General features: G+C 32.1%; 1 protein-coding gene across 3 annotated transcripts; it reads right to left on the reverse strand.

Moving 5' to 3' along the window:
* Window positions 1-303: 303 nt before the first annotated feature.
* On the reverse strand, window positions 304-5,628 carry LOC108324746 (cold-responsive protein kinase 1). Of its 3 annotated transcripts, none has more exons than XM_017557680.2 (7): window positions 5,329-5,628; window positions 4,574-4,677; window positions 3,945-4,057; window positions 2,847-3,057; window positions 2,500-2,734; window positions 995-1,145; window positions 304-892 (listed from the first exon to the last, which is right to left on the reverse strand). In XM_017557680.2, the coding sequence occupies exons 2-7, from the start codon at window positions 4,647-4,649 to the stop codon at window positions 578-580; spliced, it is 1,101 nt and encodes a 366-aa protein (XP_017413169.1). In that variant the 5' UTR covers window positions 4,650-4,677; window positions 5,329-5,628; the 3' UTR covers window positions 304-577. The 3 variants fall into 3 exon arrangements, with proteins under 3 accessions (XP_017413169.1, XP_017413175.1, XP_017413183.1); XM_017557686.2 differs by having other exon boundaries at window positions 4,574-4,682; XM_017557694.2 differs by having other exon boundaries at window positions 5,240-5,628.
* Window positions 5,629-19,170: the final 13,542 nt, after the last annotated feature.

Raw genomic sequence — 19,170 nt, forward strand, 5'->3', positions numbered from 1 at the left:
ATGTATTTTTCTTATCTTAGTTCTTCGTCGATAGTAAACAATTTTGACGAATATATTATATATAGATCAGCATTTGTTATATAAGGAATTCTATTTTGTTTGACTTCCATTGTCATGTGAAATTAAATGGCAAAATTCACAATTTCGTTAGTCTAATTCTGGTTTCACAATCGATTGGACTTTTCACAACTGAGCTTGACATTGTTTATAGCTTGAATATGAAAGATTTGGAAAATGTTCAACAAAAGAAGGAATAATTTCTTAAATTAATTAAACCAAACACTAAATATATATAATCAATTATTTTTCAGAATCAAGTTACCCAAACATTGATATTTTCTTATCGTAAGTCAAAAAAGCAATTGCTTCGAAATATCTATTACAAAAAAAAAATCATAAAACCCTATTTTCAAAAAAGAAAACTTATCCAAGCCCACCTTATAAATTAAAATACATTTATAAAAAATAATATACAAAATGGAGAAAAATGTAAAAAAAAAAAAATCCCTCTTTGTTCTCTTTCTTTCCTACTACTTTTTAACTCTGCAATTGACACATCAGACGTTTAGTTTATGGTTCAACGTGGGGCCAACTGAGTAATACTGGAAGGGTTAGAGCTAAATTGATAGCTGGTGGATTCAAAGGATGACTTCTTCTGAGAAGATGTTCCTGAATCCTGGAAAAACCCTGGTGCAGTTAGTTCCTTTTCATTCAGCCTCGTGTTCTTGGACAGCATATTCAGAACTTGGGACATCATTGGCCTTCTACTTGCTGCAGCTTGTGTGCAGAAAAAAGCAACCTTCATGTACCTAATTACCTCTTCCTCAGGGAATTCAACCATGTCTGGATCCACAAGTTCCAATAGTTTCCCATTTTCATACAGTTGCCAGGCCTGTGTTGTTGCAAAAATAAATATCATTAAGTCCACACCAAGTCACATTGAGAAGAATGAACACATAAGTTGCATATATGTGGGAAGATGAAATATACACACCCATTCCAAGAGGAATTTGTTGGACCCTCCCCAGTTTGTCCTTGCACTGCTTTTGCCACTGATTATTTCAAGAATAAGAACACCAAAACTATATACATCAGCCTTCAGGGTTAACTGGCCACCCATTGCATATTCTGGTGCTAAGTAACCACTGCATTTTCAATCCAAAGCAGGTCAGAACACTATTCAGATCCACTGTCCAAGTATAGGTTGAACAATTTTGAAAATGCATCTAACTGTCCTTCTTGGTTCTTTGTGAAAATTGTAGAACATTGAGTATAAACATAAAAGTTGATGTTGTAGAGCATATGTGGAGGAACCAGTGAGCAGTAATGCTCAGGTCTAGGAATGTTTTGACCTACATTTCCATTACAACTGTGAAGAAATTGGATATGCTATCAGAGTTTCTTGCCAATAATACCATCCAAGTTTTAGTTAATTCAAACAAATGAGGTTGTGAAGCTCTTCACTTTTCATAAAAACTACAAATAAATTTTTCCATGATCATATCTATTGAGATACAAGATCCTGTAAGGTTAGGATAAAATCTTTGTATATATTCAGATTATATTTATAAGGTTTAATTATATTTTTAATCCCTGAAAGTTGGGATAAATCCTTATTTAGTCCCTCAAATTAAAAAAAAAATAACTAATTTAAGTCTCTCAAATGTAGTAAAATATGTTTTTAGTCCCTAAACACTAAATTAAGAGACTAAAAACAGTTTTAAAAAAATTAATTTTAGTTTCTTATTTAGTGTTAAGGACTGAAATCATATTTTTTCCATTTTGAAAGACTAAAATGAACTTTTTAAATTTGGATGACCAAAATCAAAATTATCCTAAATTTCAAGAACTAGAAACATAATTAAGTCTATTTATAATAATTAGGATTTACTTTTCATATCTTTTGTCTTACCCTTAATAGGTTTAGCCTATTCATACTTTCCATCTTTCCCTTAATAAGTTTAGCCAATTCATAGTTTCTATCCTTCCTTTAATAATTTAGCTTTTAAACACGGATTAGATCTTGTATTGAGAAATCAACTAAAAATATTTAGTACTTCTCTTTTCCAGTTCCAGCTTTCAGTTTAGTGACTGATGTCAAGAATACAACATAGGCATCCAAGATCCATACTAACTTTATAGAACATGTGTCACTTGAATATTGTTTGAGTCATCTGCAACTAAATTCAACTGACTTACGAATATTCTATAACAAAAGTGGCACCTAGTAACGTTCAGAAAACATTAATTCAGATAACCTGATAGACCCTGAAGTTTTATCACTAACATTGCTAATTCTGCAGTCATATCCAGATGGTGATTGGTGAAGAATCACCAAATATGAAGAGTTTTTTCTACTTCTAATATCTTACTAATTAATATTATCTCCAGAAAACTAGATAGTAGCAAACAGAGAGAAAGAAAACTAGGTGATATCTTCCAATGCAACAGAAAATTAAAAAACATAAAATATAACCATGAATCTGAAATACAACATACGTTGTTCCAGCAATCCTTGTGCTAATGTGAGTGATGTCATCTGGAAATAATTTAGCCAACCCGAAATCTCCTATTTTTGGCTTGAAATGTTTGTCAAGTAGTATATTGCTTGCCTTGATGTCTCTATGCACAATGTGTGGCACAAGTTCTTCATGAAGAAACGCAAGACCTCTAGCAGTACCCATGCAAATATCAGATCTTTTTCTCCAGTCTAATCTGATATTTGAACCTCCACCTACAAAAAGTAGAATAAAAGAAAAACAAAAGGTTATTGTTTCATTCTATCATCTGCACATGGATTTCAATTAGTGATTCCATAATTCACACCAAAGCATTTGGAAATTTACCAATTAATGCACGATCAAGGCTGTTATTTTCCACATATTCATACACTAATATGCGATTAGTTTCTTGAACGCAGCAACCAACCAATTCAACAAGGTTTGGATGTTTAACATTTGATATAGTTTTAATTTCAGATAAAAATTCACGAACTCCCTGCTTTGACCCAGCAGAAAGTGTCTTCACTGCTACTTGTCTTCCATTTTTTAAGGTTCCCTGGCAAATTTCAACATGGCTATTTAGTACAGGCTTAACAATCAAGAGGAGAATAAAATAATAAAAATGTGATGTTATTTCTTGGTTCCTCAGCTTAACTAAGCTAAACTAGTAAAGAACCCTCATAAATTCTAAATTTGTCTTTCTATGACAAAGGAGGTTTCATAAGGCTTCCGATGAGGGAAAGGATAAGCTGAAGAAAAATCATTTCTTTTGTACCCAATTCTACACATCCTTCAGTTTTAAGATTTTAGCAAATATAAAAGAGTGGTAAGGTTTACGATTTAATGCTAAAGTAATATTTATTTCTGTTGAGTAAGCACAAAATAGAAGCATTGTTTGTACCCACATCAGAAAGCCTCTCTCACTGTCTCAGGGAAAATTGACAGTGCTCAAATCTTATAACTTATAGTACAAAGCATGAAAGCAAGATTCTATGATGTCAATAAAGGGGTACAAGAAAGAAATATGATGCAATGTGTGTGTGCCATAGTAAGTGGAGCATGTCAAGTGAGAGGAGCAAACAATTCCATTGGATCATGTGTGCGAGTTCAAGATAAGATACAAGTCACATGAATAGTAATGAATATCTAGATCATGGAAATGGGGTTTTGAACGTCATGATGGTTTTACTGCCACAAGAACTATCTAGTAATGTCTTCCTTTGGATAATACCCAGCTGGTTTAAGATTGGCACTTGTATAACAAATGAAATCTTATTTCAACATTACATAAAGATATAAGTGAAAAGAGAAAATTAAAATAGCCCTCTTGTACCACAGACACCTCTGAAAGAATTTTTTGGGTAATGTTACAACTGATGAACAGGCATATTACTTTAATTCGCATAATGGTACAACTTATACTAGAGTCTGTGAGTTAAATACCTGGTAAACAGTTCCAAAACCTCCTCGTCCTAGCTTTTTGCTTGGATGATAGTTATCAGTGGCCAGTCTCAGGTCTTTATCAGAAAAATTCTTAACATTATCAAGTGGAAAGCCTGAGAAACAAAATATTATGTATATCACAATCAAAATGGTGATAAATATAGGAAAAACAAAAAAATGTAGTTATAAAAGTATTCCTAAATATACACTAGAACTCTTAAACATCATTATTGTACCACATATCAAAACCAACCAAACTAGTAAAAATCCCCAAATTATGCCTGTGTTCCAACTTCTGAGATTAATTTGGACCTATGTATGAACTAAATGGACACATTTATCTTTTGAAGTCTACAACTTAACGAACTGTTGCTCTTGTCAGACCTGCCTACCATAGTGACCAAAACGCAACTATGCAAGATGGTTTGATTAATAAAACTCAAGCCGAACCAATATTAAATGTATCACTGTTCTATACATTAATGATCAAGGTAAATTGCCAGTCAGAAAGTGCAGGCTCAATGGTAAAGCTAAAGCCAATAAAAGGAACAGGAAACATGCAATCAATAGTGTCTAGCTTATCGAAAGGCTGCAAAATATCGAAACAAATAATCAACAACCACCCTCACCATCAATCTCATTAGGAGTACGAGAAGGATTGCTTTTCTTCTTGAGAGTTGAGGCTCCAAAGCAGCCACAACTCATAATGATCCTGGGATGTGACTGCTGCACTCTGCACTATTCACCATATTTCAACATAAGTGAAAAGTGCCATTTATACATTTTAATTGCAAAAACTATAGATATAGCAATGCAAAGGCATGGAAATCAAGCACACACTTTAACAAGCTAGAATAAATAACACGCTCAACTGAAATGATTCACGACTTTGTCCAACAACCTGACACCGATTGCTGAACTTGGTAAATATCACGAATAGGAATATTAAAATTCTCACAAACCGAACCGAATCGCATGGACTCAATAACAGAAATTTCAATAAAAATCAATTGCTTCAATTTTCATATCAATCGTTCCATTCTTATATTTCTTTTCTGCTGAATCGGTGATCAAACTTAGATCCTTCAGACGACTCTATACAGACAAAAAAAAAAAACACCGAACTATACTGAAGGATAATTCCAAGTTTGCAAAATTTTCCAATTTCACCAAACCAAAAAAAGAATAAAAGAACAGAAGAGAGAATGAACTCCCAAGATAAAACCCCATTTCCAGATCAGCTCATAATCGCAATCTGATTTGAGCATTCAGCTTATCATCGAGAAAGACTGCACCTTTAACATGTAAAAGACAGGAACTCCATTTGGGACAAGAACCCCTTTTGGGAAACAAAGGAGAAAAGTAAAAGAAAAAGTATGATCACCTTTGGGAGCCAAGAGAAAATGCTCAAGTCTAAGGAGAGTTAGGTAGCTAAATAGGAAGGAGTTGAAAATTAAAAAGATGGAGGGGAAAGAATGGTATTAAAAAGAAGTGGTTTATGTTGTGTGCTTGGTCTTGCGGCTATAGCGAGTAATGCGCGTTTGTGTGTTCGTGTTTCTTTTCTTTTCATGGTTGCGTTGTTGTGTTGTTTTGTATTGTATTGTATTGTATTCTCACTTGCTTTGGTCCAACTCCGTGCACACAAATGACCGTTTCTTCTTTCGGTTCCACCAGGCTGCCAAAGACTGTCTCCAACTAACACCAATCACTCTTTCTTTCTTTGCATCCAAATAAATGTGTTCCTCAATGCATTCCTTCTAGTATTCTATGTGGTCTTTTTTTAAGGATTTCTCCATCTCATGTGTTATGTTTGTTCAAAATGCTTAACTCAATAATCTAATTAAGGTTCTTAAATTAGTATCCTCTAACATTTATTTGCATGACTTTTTCATCATTCTTCTTAGTGTTTACTTTTTCACGTTTTAACCTTTTGGTTTTAAGTTATGGAAGAAAATTTGTCTCATTACATAATGCTTTCCTATTGGGTAGTATTTACAGTCATACAAACTTTTTTATTTACTTTCTAATTTAAAAGTTGTTCTTTTTATTGCCATGCTACTATTTTATCCTCTTTTAATCATTGTAGTTAAGAGTATTACTATTATAAAATTAAAAGTAACATAGATATTGACAAAAAGTTATATCATGAAAGTGGGTAGTTAAATAGGTGTATTTTATTTTAAAAAAAAAACAAAAGAACTAAAGAGCTCAATCTTATTCAACCAAACTATATGACTAATTAAGTAACATTATTTTTTTTTGTTTTATAAATAGTGATAATAAAACAAGATTTTTCAAGAAAAAATGAGTTTGTATATATAAATTAAAAATAGGGTTTTAGACAAGTTAATTTGAAAACGTCTGTCTGTCCCAATGGAATCATATATATAAATTAATTTAATGGTTGAGAAAAAAAAGTTTTTAGTAAGTCCCGTAAAGAAAATTATTAACAGGTCTTAACTTTTAAAAGGGTTATAGACTCAAAACTTGTTACATGTCAAACATATGTAATCTTATCTTAGTTTATTTGACCAAACTCTGTCAACTCTTTGAAATTATTTAAATTGTTATAGAATTTCAAATTTCTTATACTGTTCTTTTTTCTTTTAACAAGGTAATGATTAGCAAGATTTTGTATGTTAGTTACGTAAAAGAAGACAAAGCAGTCTTAACTAACTAGCTGTTAAATACTCTATTATAACACAATATTAACTTTTGCTGAAAAAAATATTAACTAAAAATAAGAAGAACTAATGTTCCATAAACAAAACAAAAAAAAAGCATTTCAAAAAGTTATTGTTTAATAGTTTGAATTGTGTTGATATAATATTCCGTAAGAGTTTAAAGTTATTTCCTTAACTAAACACTTACATTCATTCTTAAAAAAGTAATGGCAGACCCTGGAAAATTTAAGAATGTAAAATTATCAATTTTAAGGCATTAGACATTTACCATTGTTAGGTTATAAGTGAAGAAATTACTGCAAAATTCGATTCAAGTTAAATATTTAAGTAAACCACATTTAAATTAGAAAAATTAAGGAAAAAATATTTTGTTGGGTTAGTAAAATAATCACAAAAAGAAAATACAAAGAATAAAAAAAATGATTGTATCAAAACAAAATGTTATACATAGAATATGTTTTCATATAATGTTTCTTTTATTTATTTATATATATATATATATATATATATATATATATATATATATAAAAGAAATAATCCAAAACTCTAAGATAGTTGAAACAAATCATTATAAGATAATATATTATAGATAATTTAACTAATGAAATATTATTTGATATGTTTTATTAGATTGTTTGTTTATACGATTCATAGGGATATAGGGTTAATACATTACCATTATTCACCTTAATTTCAAATCATGAGAGAATTTTCTTATAATTTTTCTTTATTTTTAAATGAAAATTTAATTTGTTTCAATAATGTTTGAATCTCAATCTTGGCCAAGTCTTCATAAATGCTTCTCTTACTAAGTTACTTTCATAATTATGATTTTTCTATATATAATAACATCTCTAATGAAGTGTAATATAACACTGATGTGTTTAGTTCTCTCATCATATATCTATCTAATGATCAACTAGAAGTATGATATTTTGGCTAGCGCAAAAAGTAGTCACGTATGCTCAACTCTCTTGTCACCCCCTTTCATTCCTCACTTTCTCTAAACAATATTGTTTGATGAATGTTTTGGTTTCTTCCTTTACGCCTTCCTTTTATTCATACTCTTTGACTTTGAAACATTCAAACTCAACTTTTATCATTTATCTTAGATTATTGAAGCATATGAAGCTCCTTAATTTGAGGGTTATACCACATCTAAACTAATTACTTTTTCTTTCCTAGAAAATAAAATATCTTTAAAATGCCAAAGTTTCTTAGGCAAGACACTAAGAAGAAGTAAAGACTTATCTTCTTCTTTAAATTTCACGTCAATATTTTCAAGATCGTCTAGACTCTTGTTAAAATTTGTCAGTTGTTTTATCTCCAAGTCCCAAAATTATTGCATTTTTAACTTTATTGATCATGTTAGTCTTCTTTTTTTGAGACAAAGACAATAACATGTTTGTCTCATCCTTTTTGCATAAACACATCCTTATTTATCAAAAGAGATCATCATAATCTAAAGTACTTCTTATTAGAAAACTTCTCAATATCAAACTTAGTATCATATATTCAAATCTTACTCTTTTTTTACTATCATTCTCTTGCCTCCACACAAAAAAGTGTTAATTGAGATTCACATACCAATTACAACAACACAAATAAATAATAATAATTGTGTTATAATAGAAGACTCTACATACACGGTATAAGTTTTAATACAATGTATATCACATGCTCAAAAAGTTTCACATGTTCTCTGTATATAGAACTAAGGAAAAGGAATAACACAAAACATTAAGATAATTAACAAAACATTAAGATAATTAACAAAACATCATCTAATACAAGTAGTAAACAATAAATGATTACTTAAACTTTACACTATTAAATGTTTTCTAGTAGACTATTTTTTTACTCTTCATATTAAAAACATAATTTAGATTCAACACATCACATATTTTAATATTAATATTGAGTAATATTGCTTTAAATTATTAATTATACATGAAATTGTAAAATCTAAAAAATTAAAATAAATGAATTATTTAAATAATAATGTATTATGATTTTTTAATAGTATTAGTTTTTAAAAAAAAAACTTACAAATTAATGAGTTTTGTAGATGATTACTACTCAAATAAAAAAAATAAGAATAAATTTTTTGTTTTTAACTACTTTCTTCTAATTTAACTTTATTTCCACTATCAAGCCAATATATAATAAATATGATAATAAAAGAAAAAAAAAACAAAAGAAAAAAATTAAATGTGTCAAAAAAATAATGGATGACGTGACACGTTGTTGGTCACATAAAAAAGAAAAGTTGATACGACTAATAATTAATTGAGATTAGATTCAAACATTTTAAGGTTAAGGATATAAGTGGATCAAACTTACTTTGCTTTATAATTTAAGAAGAAAAAAACATAATTAATCCATAATAATTTAATGTCTGCAAAGATAACAAATTTGATTAAATTTTTTAATTTCATATAACTAGTAAAATTAGTTAAAAAGATACAATAAAGTTAAATTTTATGTTCATAAAGATAAGTATAGTTCTTTTATTTTTTTCTGTATTCTTCTTTTGACCTGTTCCTTATTTATTTTTTTACTTTTTTTTCATCTCTTTTATGTGACTTCTTTTTTTATTTCTAAAAAATGAAAATTTCATTTAGAATAAGTTTTCTTTTGTTTTAATTCTTTTAATCATAATTATTTAATTTTACTAATGAGTATTTTAAGGCTTTAATGATTCTCTCAATTGAGAAAGGTTATCAACTTATTTATCTTCTCTTGAATGTTTTAGTTATATTAGGTTCTTAAACATTTGGTATTTTTAATTCTTTTGTCGACATAACTAATTATTAGTAAAGAAAAATATTGAGTTATGTTTTCGATATGGGTTGAAATTTATTAAAGTACATGAAGTTGTTTTTAAGACCATATAGCTTTTTAGTGGTTCTTCATCATTTAAGTTACGTTGTTCGTTTTCCTTCCTTCTTGTCCAAACCGTGTGGGTGAGCACCTGTCATAAGCACTCTGACGCTCAAGTTAGTAATGTAAACGAACGGTTAGCACAAAATGTGATACATATATTATGCATAATAATCCTAAAGTCATACTTGAGACCTTTATTTATACTAGTTGTAATGGACTTTTACCTTTCGTGGGCCTAATGACGCCCAATAACACCTTAATCTACATTAGAGGCTTAATGAGTCATTACAGCTGATAATCTGACTATATTAGTAGGTCGTATTGGGCATAACCTATGCTAGGGTGGATGACCCGGGAGGACGACCTGGGTGGATGAACGGCATGGGAGGACGACCTAGGTGAACGGCCTGGGTGATGGGCCTGAGTGTTACTTGGTCCCTCGGCTAGACTGTACGGTACACACCAGACCGTACGGTACACAAGCCCCTCAAGCCCGAGCATGATGTTATTATGCGAAGGGGTTCTACAGATGTCATCTCGATAAGGACGGGTTCTCTAGTTGACCTTTGTCTTTGTGCCTTCTTTATTCGTCGATTAAGGTAAGTGGTTGGAAGACTAAAACAGGTTGTGCCTTTGACGCCCAAGCCAGATAGGCTATTGATCATGCTTAAGTGACATGTCGTGGAGATCTATAGTCATCAAATTTCAATGAGGCCAGCAAGGACTCCTTTAGTGAAGAAGATCCACGATCACCGACCTTCAATGAGGTCGACCGGGATTCCTTAGGTAAAGATCCAAGGTTTCTGACCTTTAGTGAGGTCGATAGGGACTCATTTGGTGAATATTCACCGTCGCCGACCTTCGGTGAGGCCGTACAGGATTCCTTAGGTGAAGATCCATTGTCGCTGACCTTCGATGAGGTCGGTCGAGATTCCTTTAGTGACAATCCACGGCCACCGACTTTCGGTGAGACTGGCCGAGATTCCTTTGAGACCTTGGGTGGCCGAGTAGTTGAGGCCAAGGAAAGGCCGAATGGTTGAAGCTGAACAGTTGAGGCCAAGTTTGGCATCAAGCAGTTGAGTCTAAGATATGGCTGAGCAGTTGAGGCCAAGGTATGGCTGAATGGTTGAGGCCATGGTTGGCCAAGTACCTATAAGGTTATGGTTGTTCAAGTAGCTCTAAGGCCATGGTTGGTCGAGCAGTTGAGGCCGAGGTATGGCCGAACAGTTGAGGCCAAGATATATTATTTTCATCAAATCAACAATCTCTACCATGAGTAAAATAAATACATCCTATACTAGCAATCACACTCCACCATAAAGAGTATACTCATTTGGAATTAAATCATCTCAATAGTTTCATTTTCACTGCACACTTGCATCAAAGTTAACCAAGGATAGGTATAATCATCACACACCCTACATCAATATTAGCCAATGTCCTTGCATAATTACCACACATCCTACATCAAAGCTAACCAATGCATGTGTATAATCATCATACACCCTACATCAATATTAGTCAGTGTTGTGTATAATTACCACATCCTGCTTAAAGTTAACCAATGCCCATGTATAATCACCACAAATCCTGCATCAATCTTAGTCAATACTCGTGTATTACTATTGCCAGAAAAGAGTCACTCTAACATTTAAAATCTACAAAACTAAGAGTTGTCACGTGTCACTATCCTCTACTTTCAAATTTGACCAACCAGGAGCTACCACATGTCACAATCTTACTTTTATATCTAACTAACTTGGAGATGCCACATCATCATCTTTTTCTTCTAGTAGATCAAGCAACACAGCTAGCATTCCTCCTTGTTGCTCGCCAGGAATCATTATCCACCACTAGACCATTATGCAATCATTGGAGCAGCCACAAAGACCTTATGCACCCTCGAAGCAATAACAACCACTGTGAACATTTTTTGACGACAAAAATCTCGCACCAACAACCTATGATGCAGATCTGCACTCACCGGAGTAACATATCACATGTTATTATAGCCTTACTATTTGACACTCGTTGGAAAACGCACAACAGCAAGATGAGCTAGATCTCATTAGCACAACACAAACCACTACAACTCTTCCCTACGCACTCGGTAAAAATTGTTGCACCTCACCGCAGCTCCATCTCCAACCTTCTTCTACTACGATACAACAACAAGGAAGAAGAATTGCGAGCCACAAAAAGTTGAAGATCCACAAACACGGTCGCTAGATAACATACGCGAGCTACCATAAGCTCAATCCAGTTGCCGATCCAAACTCAACAACCCACCAAACCTCCAAGCGCATCACTGGAACTTGCTACAACATGTAGAGTGCGATGACCATGAAAGCCCAAATTGCACACCATGAAATCATAGATCAATGAGCTACACCGCATAAGAACCGAAGCATATATGCAATCCGATAAACACCTCTTACATAGACCTACCGCAAATCGCCACACACAAATCATATTTCCATCGCGCCTCACATGACATAACAACATGAAGATCTTAAGTACGCCAACATAATGCAATCCACTGAGAGCACTCATTGAGACACATGAGCATCAACTACGACCTCCTCTATGACCTCCTCTACGGATCCAAGAGCACACTCGCCATAAAATGCGACCTCCACTACAAATCCAACATCACCATCTTTGCACTTCGTCGGACCTCCAGAAACCCTGCTACAACAATATTCCTTTAATCAAATTTCTCTATGTCACATTTGATAGAACTTTCAAATTTCATTGCAACTTCAATAGCCAAGGATGATTCTCCAAAAACAAGAAACTAATATTTTCTCATGTGGAAAATTAGACTAAGTTGCAACCATAAAGCATATTAAGAATATCCTATTAAATCATGAGCTCTTAATACCACTCTGATGAGAAAAAATACATCATCATGAAGAACATCAACGTCTTTTACCCTCGAAAATCACCTGACCAATAAAGAAATAAGATCAAAATAATCAACACAATAATATAACATGGAAACTATAAAACTGGAGAAAAACCTCAATCGTTATCTAATGACAACCAGATAATAATATTATGTGAAAATTTGCACAACGCATAGGTCACTCTTTCATGCTCTTTGATCCCAAGTACACCTACACTCTTCAAAACAAAAATTTAATCAAAATCACACAACACTTTACTACTAGAGTATAATGAAAGTTAAATACAAGCTTAAAGTGTCTTTGACTTGGGGCAACTAAAACTGTGAACTTAGAGTTCATTATATAGTCATTAACACTCACTTCATTGCTTATCCTATGTGATGTGAAACTTTTCAAGATGTATTATTTTCATTAACTCAACATGTTAGTGGTCGCTTTTCGTTCTCTTAGAGGTCGCTCTTGTCAGCTTTGGACCTTAATATGTTATTGTGTATATTGAGTCTATTATTGGTATTTATTGTGTTTCTTAGGTCAATATCATATTGTGTTTATTGTGTTAGATATGTCGAAATCGGAGTCTAAAGTCTTATTGGTGAAGAAGTGAATGATGATAGTGGTATTTGAGGCGAAGAAACGGTAAAAACGAAAACCTTGTAAACAAAGAAAAGAAAGTGAAATAGAAAGTGAATGGAGAAGAGGTGAAGAAAGTGGAGTAGAAAGTGAATACAACTGTAGTGAGCATGAAATTAAGATAAAGTATATTTTTTATGGTAAAATTAAGGTTTCTTTGAAAATTTTGGAAATGGAATAATAATGAGACTCTTCGTATCAATTATAGCATAATCGGCAAGTAAAAACTTTATATATAAACTGTATTTATATTAATTTGAGAATTAATATAGAAAACTTTTTATAACCGTGATAGAAAGTATCTGCTAGTAGTTTTTAGTTATATATGCTGATATATATTAATATATTTTTATTTATCTTTTAAATTACATTAATTTTAAATTCCTTTATTTGGATATGTCCTTGATACATTTTTATGTGTTGCATATATAAGTAAATAAAGGGTGTTATAAAATGGTTAGCCGAAACATATTCAGTAAAATTAGCTTCAAATTAAAAATAAAAATAAATATATAATAAATTATTTAATAAAATTTAATTATACATTTTTAATAGCTAATAATATATAAATTAAATTTTAAGTAATATTTGTGTAAAGTTTTTCTTACAATACATATGTTACATTTTAAAAAATAGTTACATATCAATTTGTTTATTGCAGTTTATAACATAGCGTAGGCATAAATTTCCATATCATATATAATTTTTTTTCTTGGTAAACAAAACAAACGTTATTTTTCTCATCAAGATTTAACGAAAACGTAAAATATTATAAATACTTGTGGGTACAATTATCTTTATATATATATATATATATATATATATATATATATATATATATATATATATATATATATATATATATATATATAGTTATATGTATTTATAGTGAAATTACATTCATTTGATTTTATTAAATTTAATAATTCAAATGAGTTCATTTAAAAGCAAGATTAAGAGAGGATGGATATATGATGTAGTTGATATTTTATATTTTTTTTTAAGTGAACTAGTTAAAGTATTAAATTTGAGAAAATTAATAGTTGAGATGTCTTAGGTAGATTCTGAGAAATATTAAATTTAATATTTTTCATATTAAATTATTGTAAGAATGTGTTAGTTCATTAATTAAGATGTGTCTAGAATTGAATATATGTCATGTTGGTCTTAATTTAAAGTATTCATGTGAAAAGTGGAAGATTAATGGAAATTTGAGGAAGGTGATGTTAGCATGACGCATATGCATCCAATAGTCATGGTCGGACAAAATCTAGAAGCTTCAATTCCTTCAAACTTTTCCTACAGATAGGAATCTTAAAATCTTCAAAAATTGACCAACTATTACTATTGAAGGTGAATTAATTAACATAAACATCTCGAATTTAAATACGTCATTTTGTATCAAATAGTTATATCTACTTCAACATTTTATAGTCATTGGATAACATAAATACGAGTTTCACGTCACTTTGTTAATAAAAAAATTAAACGTGAACACAATTAGTAAAAACTCAATTAATTTTTTTAAAAATTTATTATACTTTAAAACTTAATTATACCAATATTAAAATAAAACATGAAATTAATTAAAGTTATTTTAATTTAAAACCAGAATAAATATTATGATACGATCAATTTGTATAATCATCATAATTACATTGTATATCAAGGCAAAAAAAGAAATCCAGTGAATTTGAATTGATTTTTCCATTTTAAAGTCATTCAAAATTTGATTATATTCACTGGGTCAAATATATGTATGTGGACGGCAGATAGTGCTCGACAATACGTAATTTCCAAATTGAAAAGAGACAGCAAAGATAATTAAAGCTTCATAACTTCTAATCAAGAATGTTTAATAGTATTAAGCATGACTTGCTGCCACGTGTCAACACAATTACACTTTTGTCACCTAGTGAAGACTATAACTAATAATAATTTAACAATCATGCTTTTCTACCCCAATAACTATAGGTGTCCATGCATTTAGTTTAAATAAATTACTTAATAAATAATATTTACAGATAATTAAATAAAGTAAAAATAGATAAATTTCTTTGCAAAATACTTTTTATTCATATACATTTTTTTAATAATCTTTCTACTTTTAATATTATTTATATTTTTCTATAAATATATATACATGTTACGTATATACTACCGTATTTTATAATACTTTTAATTCGTGAACAGTTTTCAACAATTGTTATGTAATTAATAATAAATAAAATATTTATCTTTTACTTTTTGTTTTATAAATTTAAAATTGTTATTAATTTAATTGCGCGATTAAGTTAACTTTTCTCATACTAAACAAATGGATATTTTGAGTTACTCAAAACTAAGCATCTATTCAATCATATTAACAATTTATATTAATACTGTAATATTTTTATCATACTAAAAATATATATTAATATCTAATATACTAAATTATTTATTTAATTATTTATTTTTTATTTATTTTGCATATCACAATTAAGAATAATGTATAAATGAACAATTTTTGTGGTGGTGCATTAACACGTGTTTAAGGGATTACCTACAAGTTAGACTTTCTATTAAGTTTGACTTTCCATGACTTTGTAAGATGTAAGAAAAGTTGTGTACATTGAATTATTAAGCCATTTTATGTTGAAGTTCGTTAGTCTTAAGCTTAACAATGTTTGATAGATAGTTGTTATTTGAGGGAATAAAAATCCATTGAAGAAATTTCTCCCATTGAAGAAAAAAATAATTATTAAACTAAAATTAACTTTATGTATAGGTCTTCTTTATAACTTTTTTTGTACAACTTATTTAAATTTTTACTTTTAAATTATACGTAAATTAATCTTTAAGTTATAAAATGAGTTTTTTTTCTTAGATTTATTTTTGTACAAGTATTTATCAAGTTTTATAGATAAACTCATTTTGCAATAGCTTAATGCATATTCCAATCACGGGGATACTGAAATCCAACTTACATATTTTATAATTTGATAAAACATATATAAAGGTTTAAAATATTAAAAAGTATATTTATTATTAGAAAATATTTTAAATTTATGTTGTTGTCCTTTGCTTAAGACGATAAAAGTAGTTGTCATTAAAGTGGTTATTGCAATGATTTGGAAGATGAGAAATTATGATAGATTTCATGATACAATTTCTTTTTTTTCTACTATTTTTTAAATTAAGGAATTAATATTTGGAAATTAATTTAAAAACATATTAATAATATTATCTTTGATTTTTTGATATGCTAATTGGCTTAAGGTGACTAATTATGTTGCAGTTACATGCTATCCTGATTTAGTTTCATGTGCTAGTATATTTAGAAGAAGTCGAGGTGAATATGTTGATAGTTTTTCAACTTGTTTAGGGTTGTAGACTTCTATTTGTGTTAAATTTTTTAGGAGTCATTTATGTTTTAGAGCATGTTTGGAGGAAGGATTTTTATAGACTTTGGTTAAAGAGCGATTCTTCTTTAGTTTGTCATGATTTTTTGGATCAACGAGTGATTTCTTTGGAATAACATCGATGCTTGCATTTGTAAATATATATCATTCAAAGTTTCTTAGGCCTTTTGTGAGAGAAATTATTGTGATAATAAATTAACTAATTTAACTTTGATTGATATAGAATAATACAAGTGGTTTAATGTTTTATTTTTATATATTTATTTATATTTTTTTCGTAATAGATATATTTTACCTTTGTTTCATGAAATATAATTTTATTATGATTTTCGTGTGATTCTCATGTTTTAAATTCTTTTTTTTTTAATAAATTTTATATAATGATAAACTATTTATGGATTTTGATTTATCATAGTAGTTTAGATGTTAAAATTTATAATGATGACTGTATGGTATAGGCCCAGGACCGAACGGTCAATACTGGGAACTATTCGGTCCAAACCGCTATATCAATGTCGTCATAATTGGGCCAACATTTAAGATATTATTATTGGGTCACAGGTCCAACAAACGGTTAAAATAACCAAAAATATCTCATTAGAGATATTCATAACTAAAGATATCTGATTAAAGATATTGATAAAATCATTTATGAGTAACTGACCGAATCTTCATGTAAGTTTGTTTTTATTTGATTATGTACTTATAAATACAATAACAGGACCAAAAGCCAGGTACGTTCTACTCACACTCGACAATACTCCACAGTGATAACAAAATCACTTCCTTGAGAGCTAAGGCTCCATAACATACGCCTAACTTGAGCGTTGGAGTGCCTTTTGCAAGTACCTCCCCCTCTGTCAAGAAGGAGACCGAGCGGTTCGTGCCATTACCGAAAGGCCAACAGCAAGAGATTGAGCGGTCATGAGGACAAGCAAGCGGCCCAGACTGAAGGAAGACAAGCGTTTCAGGCAGACAAAGACAAGGAAGACACGTCAGAAAAGGATAGTCTCTCGGTCCTACAAATCCCTACTGAAACATTTTGGCGCCCACCGTGGGGCTAAGAGCTAGCTGAAGAAACCCAATGATGACCACGAAAAACACCGTGATACAATGAAAGCACGAAGGTCCAACATTCCCATCACACTAACCCGAACGGTTGGGAAAGGAGAGAACCAATACTCTAGCAAGTCATTCGATCTATCAACCAGAGTTTCCATTCGGCCATTCGGCCTCAGGTGCTCGGCCATTCGGTCTCAGGTATTCGGTCCTTCAACCTTGCACGTACTTTCGTCGTTCAGCCTCACAGGAATTCGGTCATTCGGCCTCACAAGTATTTGGGCGTTCGGCCTCACAGGAATTCGACCGTTCGACATCATATGTATTCGACCCTTCGGCCTCAACTATTAGGCCATTTGGCCTCATAGGTATATGGCCCTTCGGCCTCAACTGCTCGGCCTTCCATGGCTTCGAGTGTTCAACTATCAACCATTCAGCCTCACAGGTACTCGGTCACTTGGCCTCACAGGTATTCGGCCCCTTCGACCTCAACTACTCAATCATTCGGCCTTACGAGTACTCGGCCACTAGGTCTCATAGATGTTCAGCCCCTTCGGCCTCAACTGCTCGATCATTCGGCCTTATAGGTACTCAGTCACATGGCCTCAACTGCTCGACCATTCAGTCTCACAGGTACTTGGTCATTCGACCTCACAAGTATTCGGCCTTACAAGTATTCAGTCACTCGGCCTCACAAATGCTCGGCTATTCGACCTCACAAATGCTCGGTCACTCTAAGCGGTGAAGGCAGTCTCCGATGAACGGTCACTCTCGTCTACTAGGAAGTTCTATGTAACTCCTAGGTCGTAAAACCGAGTGGTGAAGGAAGTCCCCAATGGACGGTTACTCTCGTCCACTAGGAAGTTCTTCGTAACTCCTAGGTCGTAAAATCAAGCGGTGAAGGCAGTCCCCCATGGACGGTCACTCTCGTCCACTAGGAAGTTCTTTGTAACTCTTAGGTCGTAAAACCGAGTGGTGAAGGCAGTCCCTGATGGACGGTCACTCTCGTCCACTAGGAAGTTCTTCGTAACTCCTAGGTCATAAAACCGAACAGTGAAGGCAGTCCCCGATGGGCAGTCACTCTCGTTCCTTGGAAGTTCTTCGTAACTCTTAGGTCGTAAAACCGAACGGTGAAGGCAGTCCCCAATGGACGATCACTCTCATCCACTAGGAAGTTCTCCGTAACTCATAGGTCGTAAAACCGAGCAGTGAAGGTAGTCCTCGATGGACGATCACTCTCGTCCGCTAGGAAGTTCTCCGTAACTCCTAGGTCGTAAAATCGAGCAGTGAAGGTAGTCCCCGATGGATGATCACTCTCGTTCACTAAGAAGAATTTCTAGCTCAAAGCCGAGAGGTAAAGCCCTCTCACTAGGACGTTCTCCAGGAACTCCTAGTGCCAAACCAAACGGTCGAACCACTATCAACTTTGAGCAACTGCTTAGTGAGGAACGTTCTCCGTGAACTCTCACTCAAGTTTCATTGATCTACAGAATGTTCTAAGTTAACCCCTAAAGTCTGCCACCGCCCAAGGAGAAATGAAAGCTTAAGGAGCATCGAACACAGCCTCCCCAAATACCTCATCATAAGTCCTATAGTTAACCGGGGTTAACTTGGACTTGGGGGGCATATGTATGGTATAAGCCCAGGACCGAACGGT

Source organism: Vigna angularis, chromosome 1 (assembly GCF_016808095.1).
Source record: "Vigna angularis cultivar LongXiaoDou No.4 chromosome 1, ASM1680809v1, whole genome shotgun sequence".
NCBI lineage: Eukaryota > Viridiplantae > Streptophyta > Magnoliopsida > Fabales > Fabaceae > Vigna > Vigna angularis.

Coding starts and splice junctions, on each gene's coding strand:
- LOC108324746 (XM_017557680.2), bottom strand. CDS start 4,649: ATGAGTTGTGGCTGCTTTGGAGCCTCAACTCTCAAGAAGAAAAGCAAT. Junction 3,058..3,944: donor GTTTTGGAACTGTTTACCAG/GTATTTAACTCA, acceptor GAAATTTGCCAG/GGAACCTTAAAAAATGGAAG. Junction 893..994: donor ACAAATTCCTCTTGGAATGG/GTGTGTATATTT, acceptor GCAACAACACAG/GCCTGGCAACTGTATGAAAA.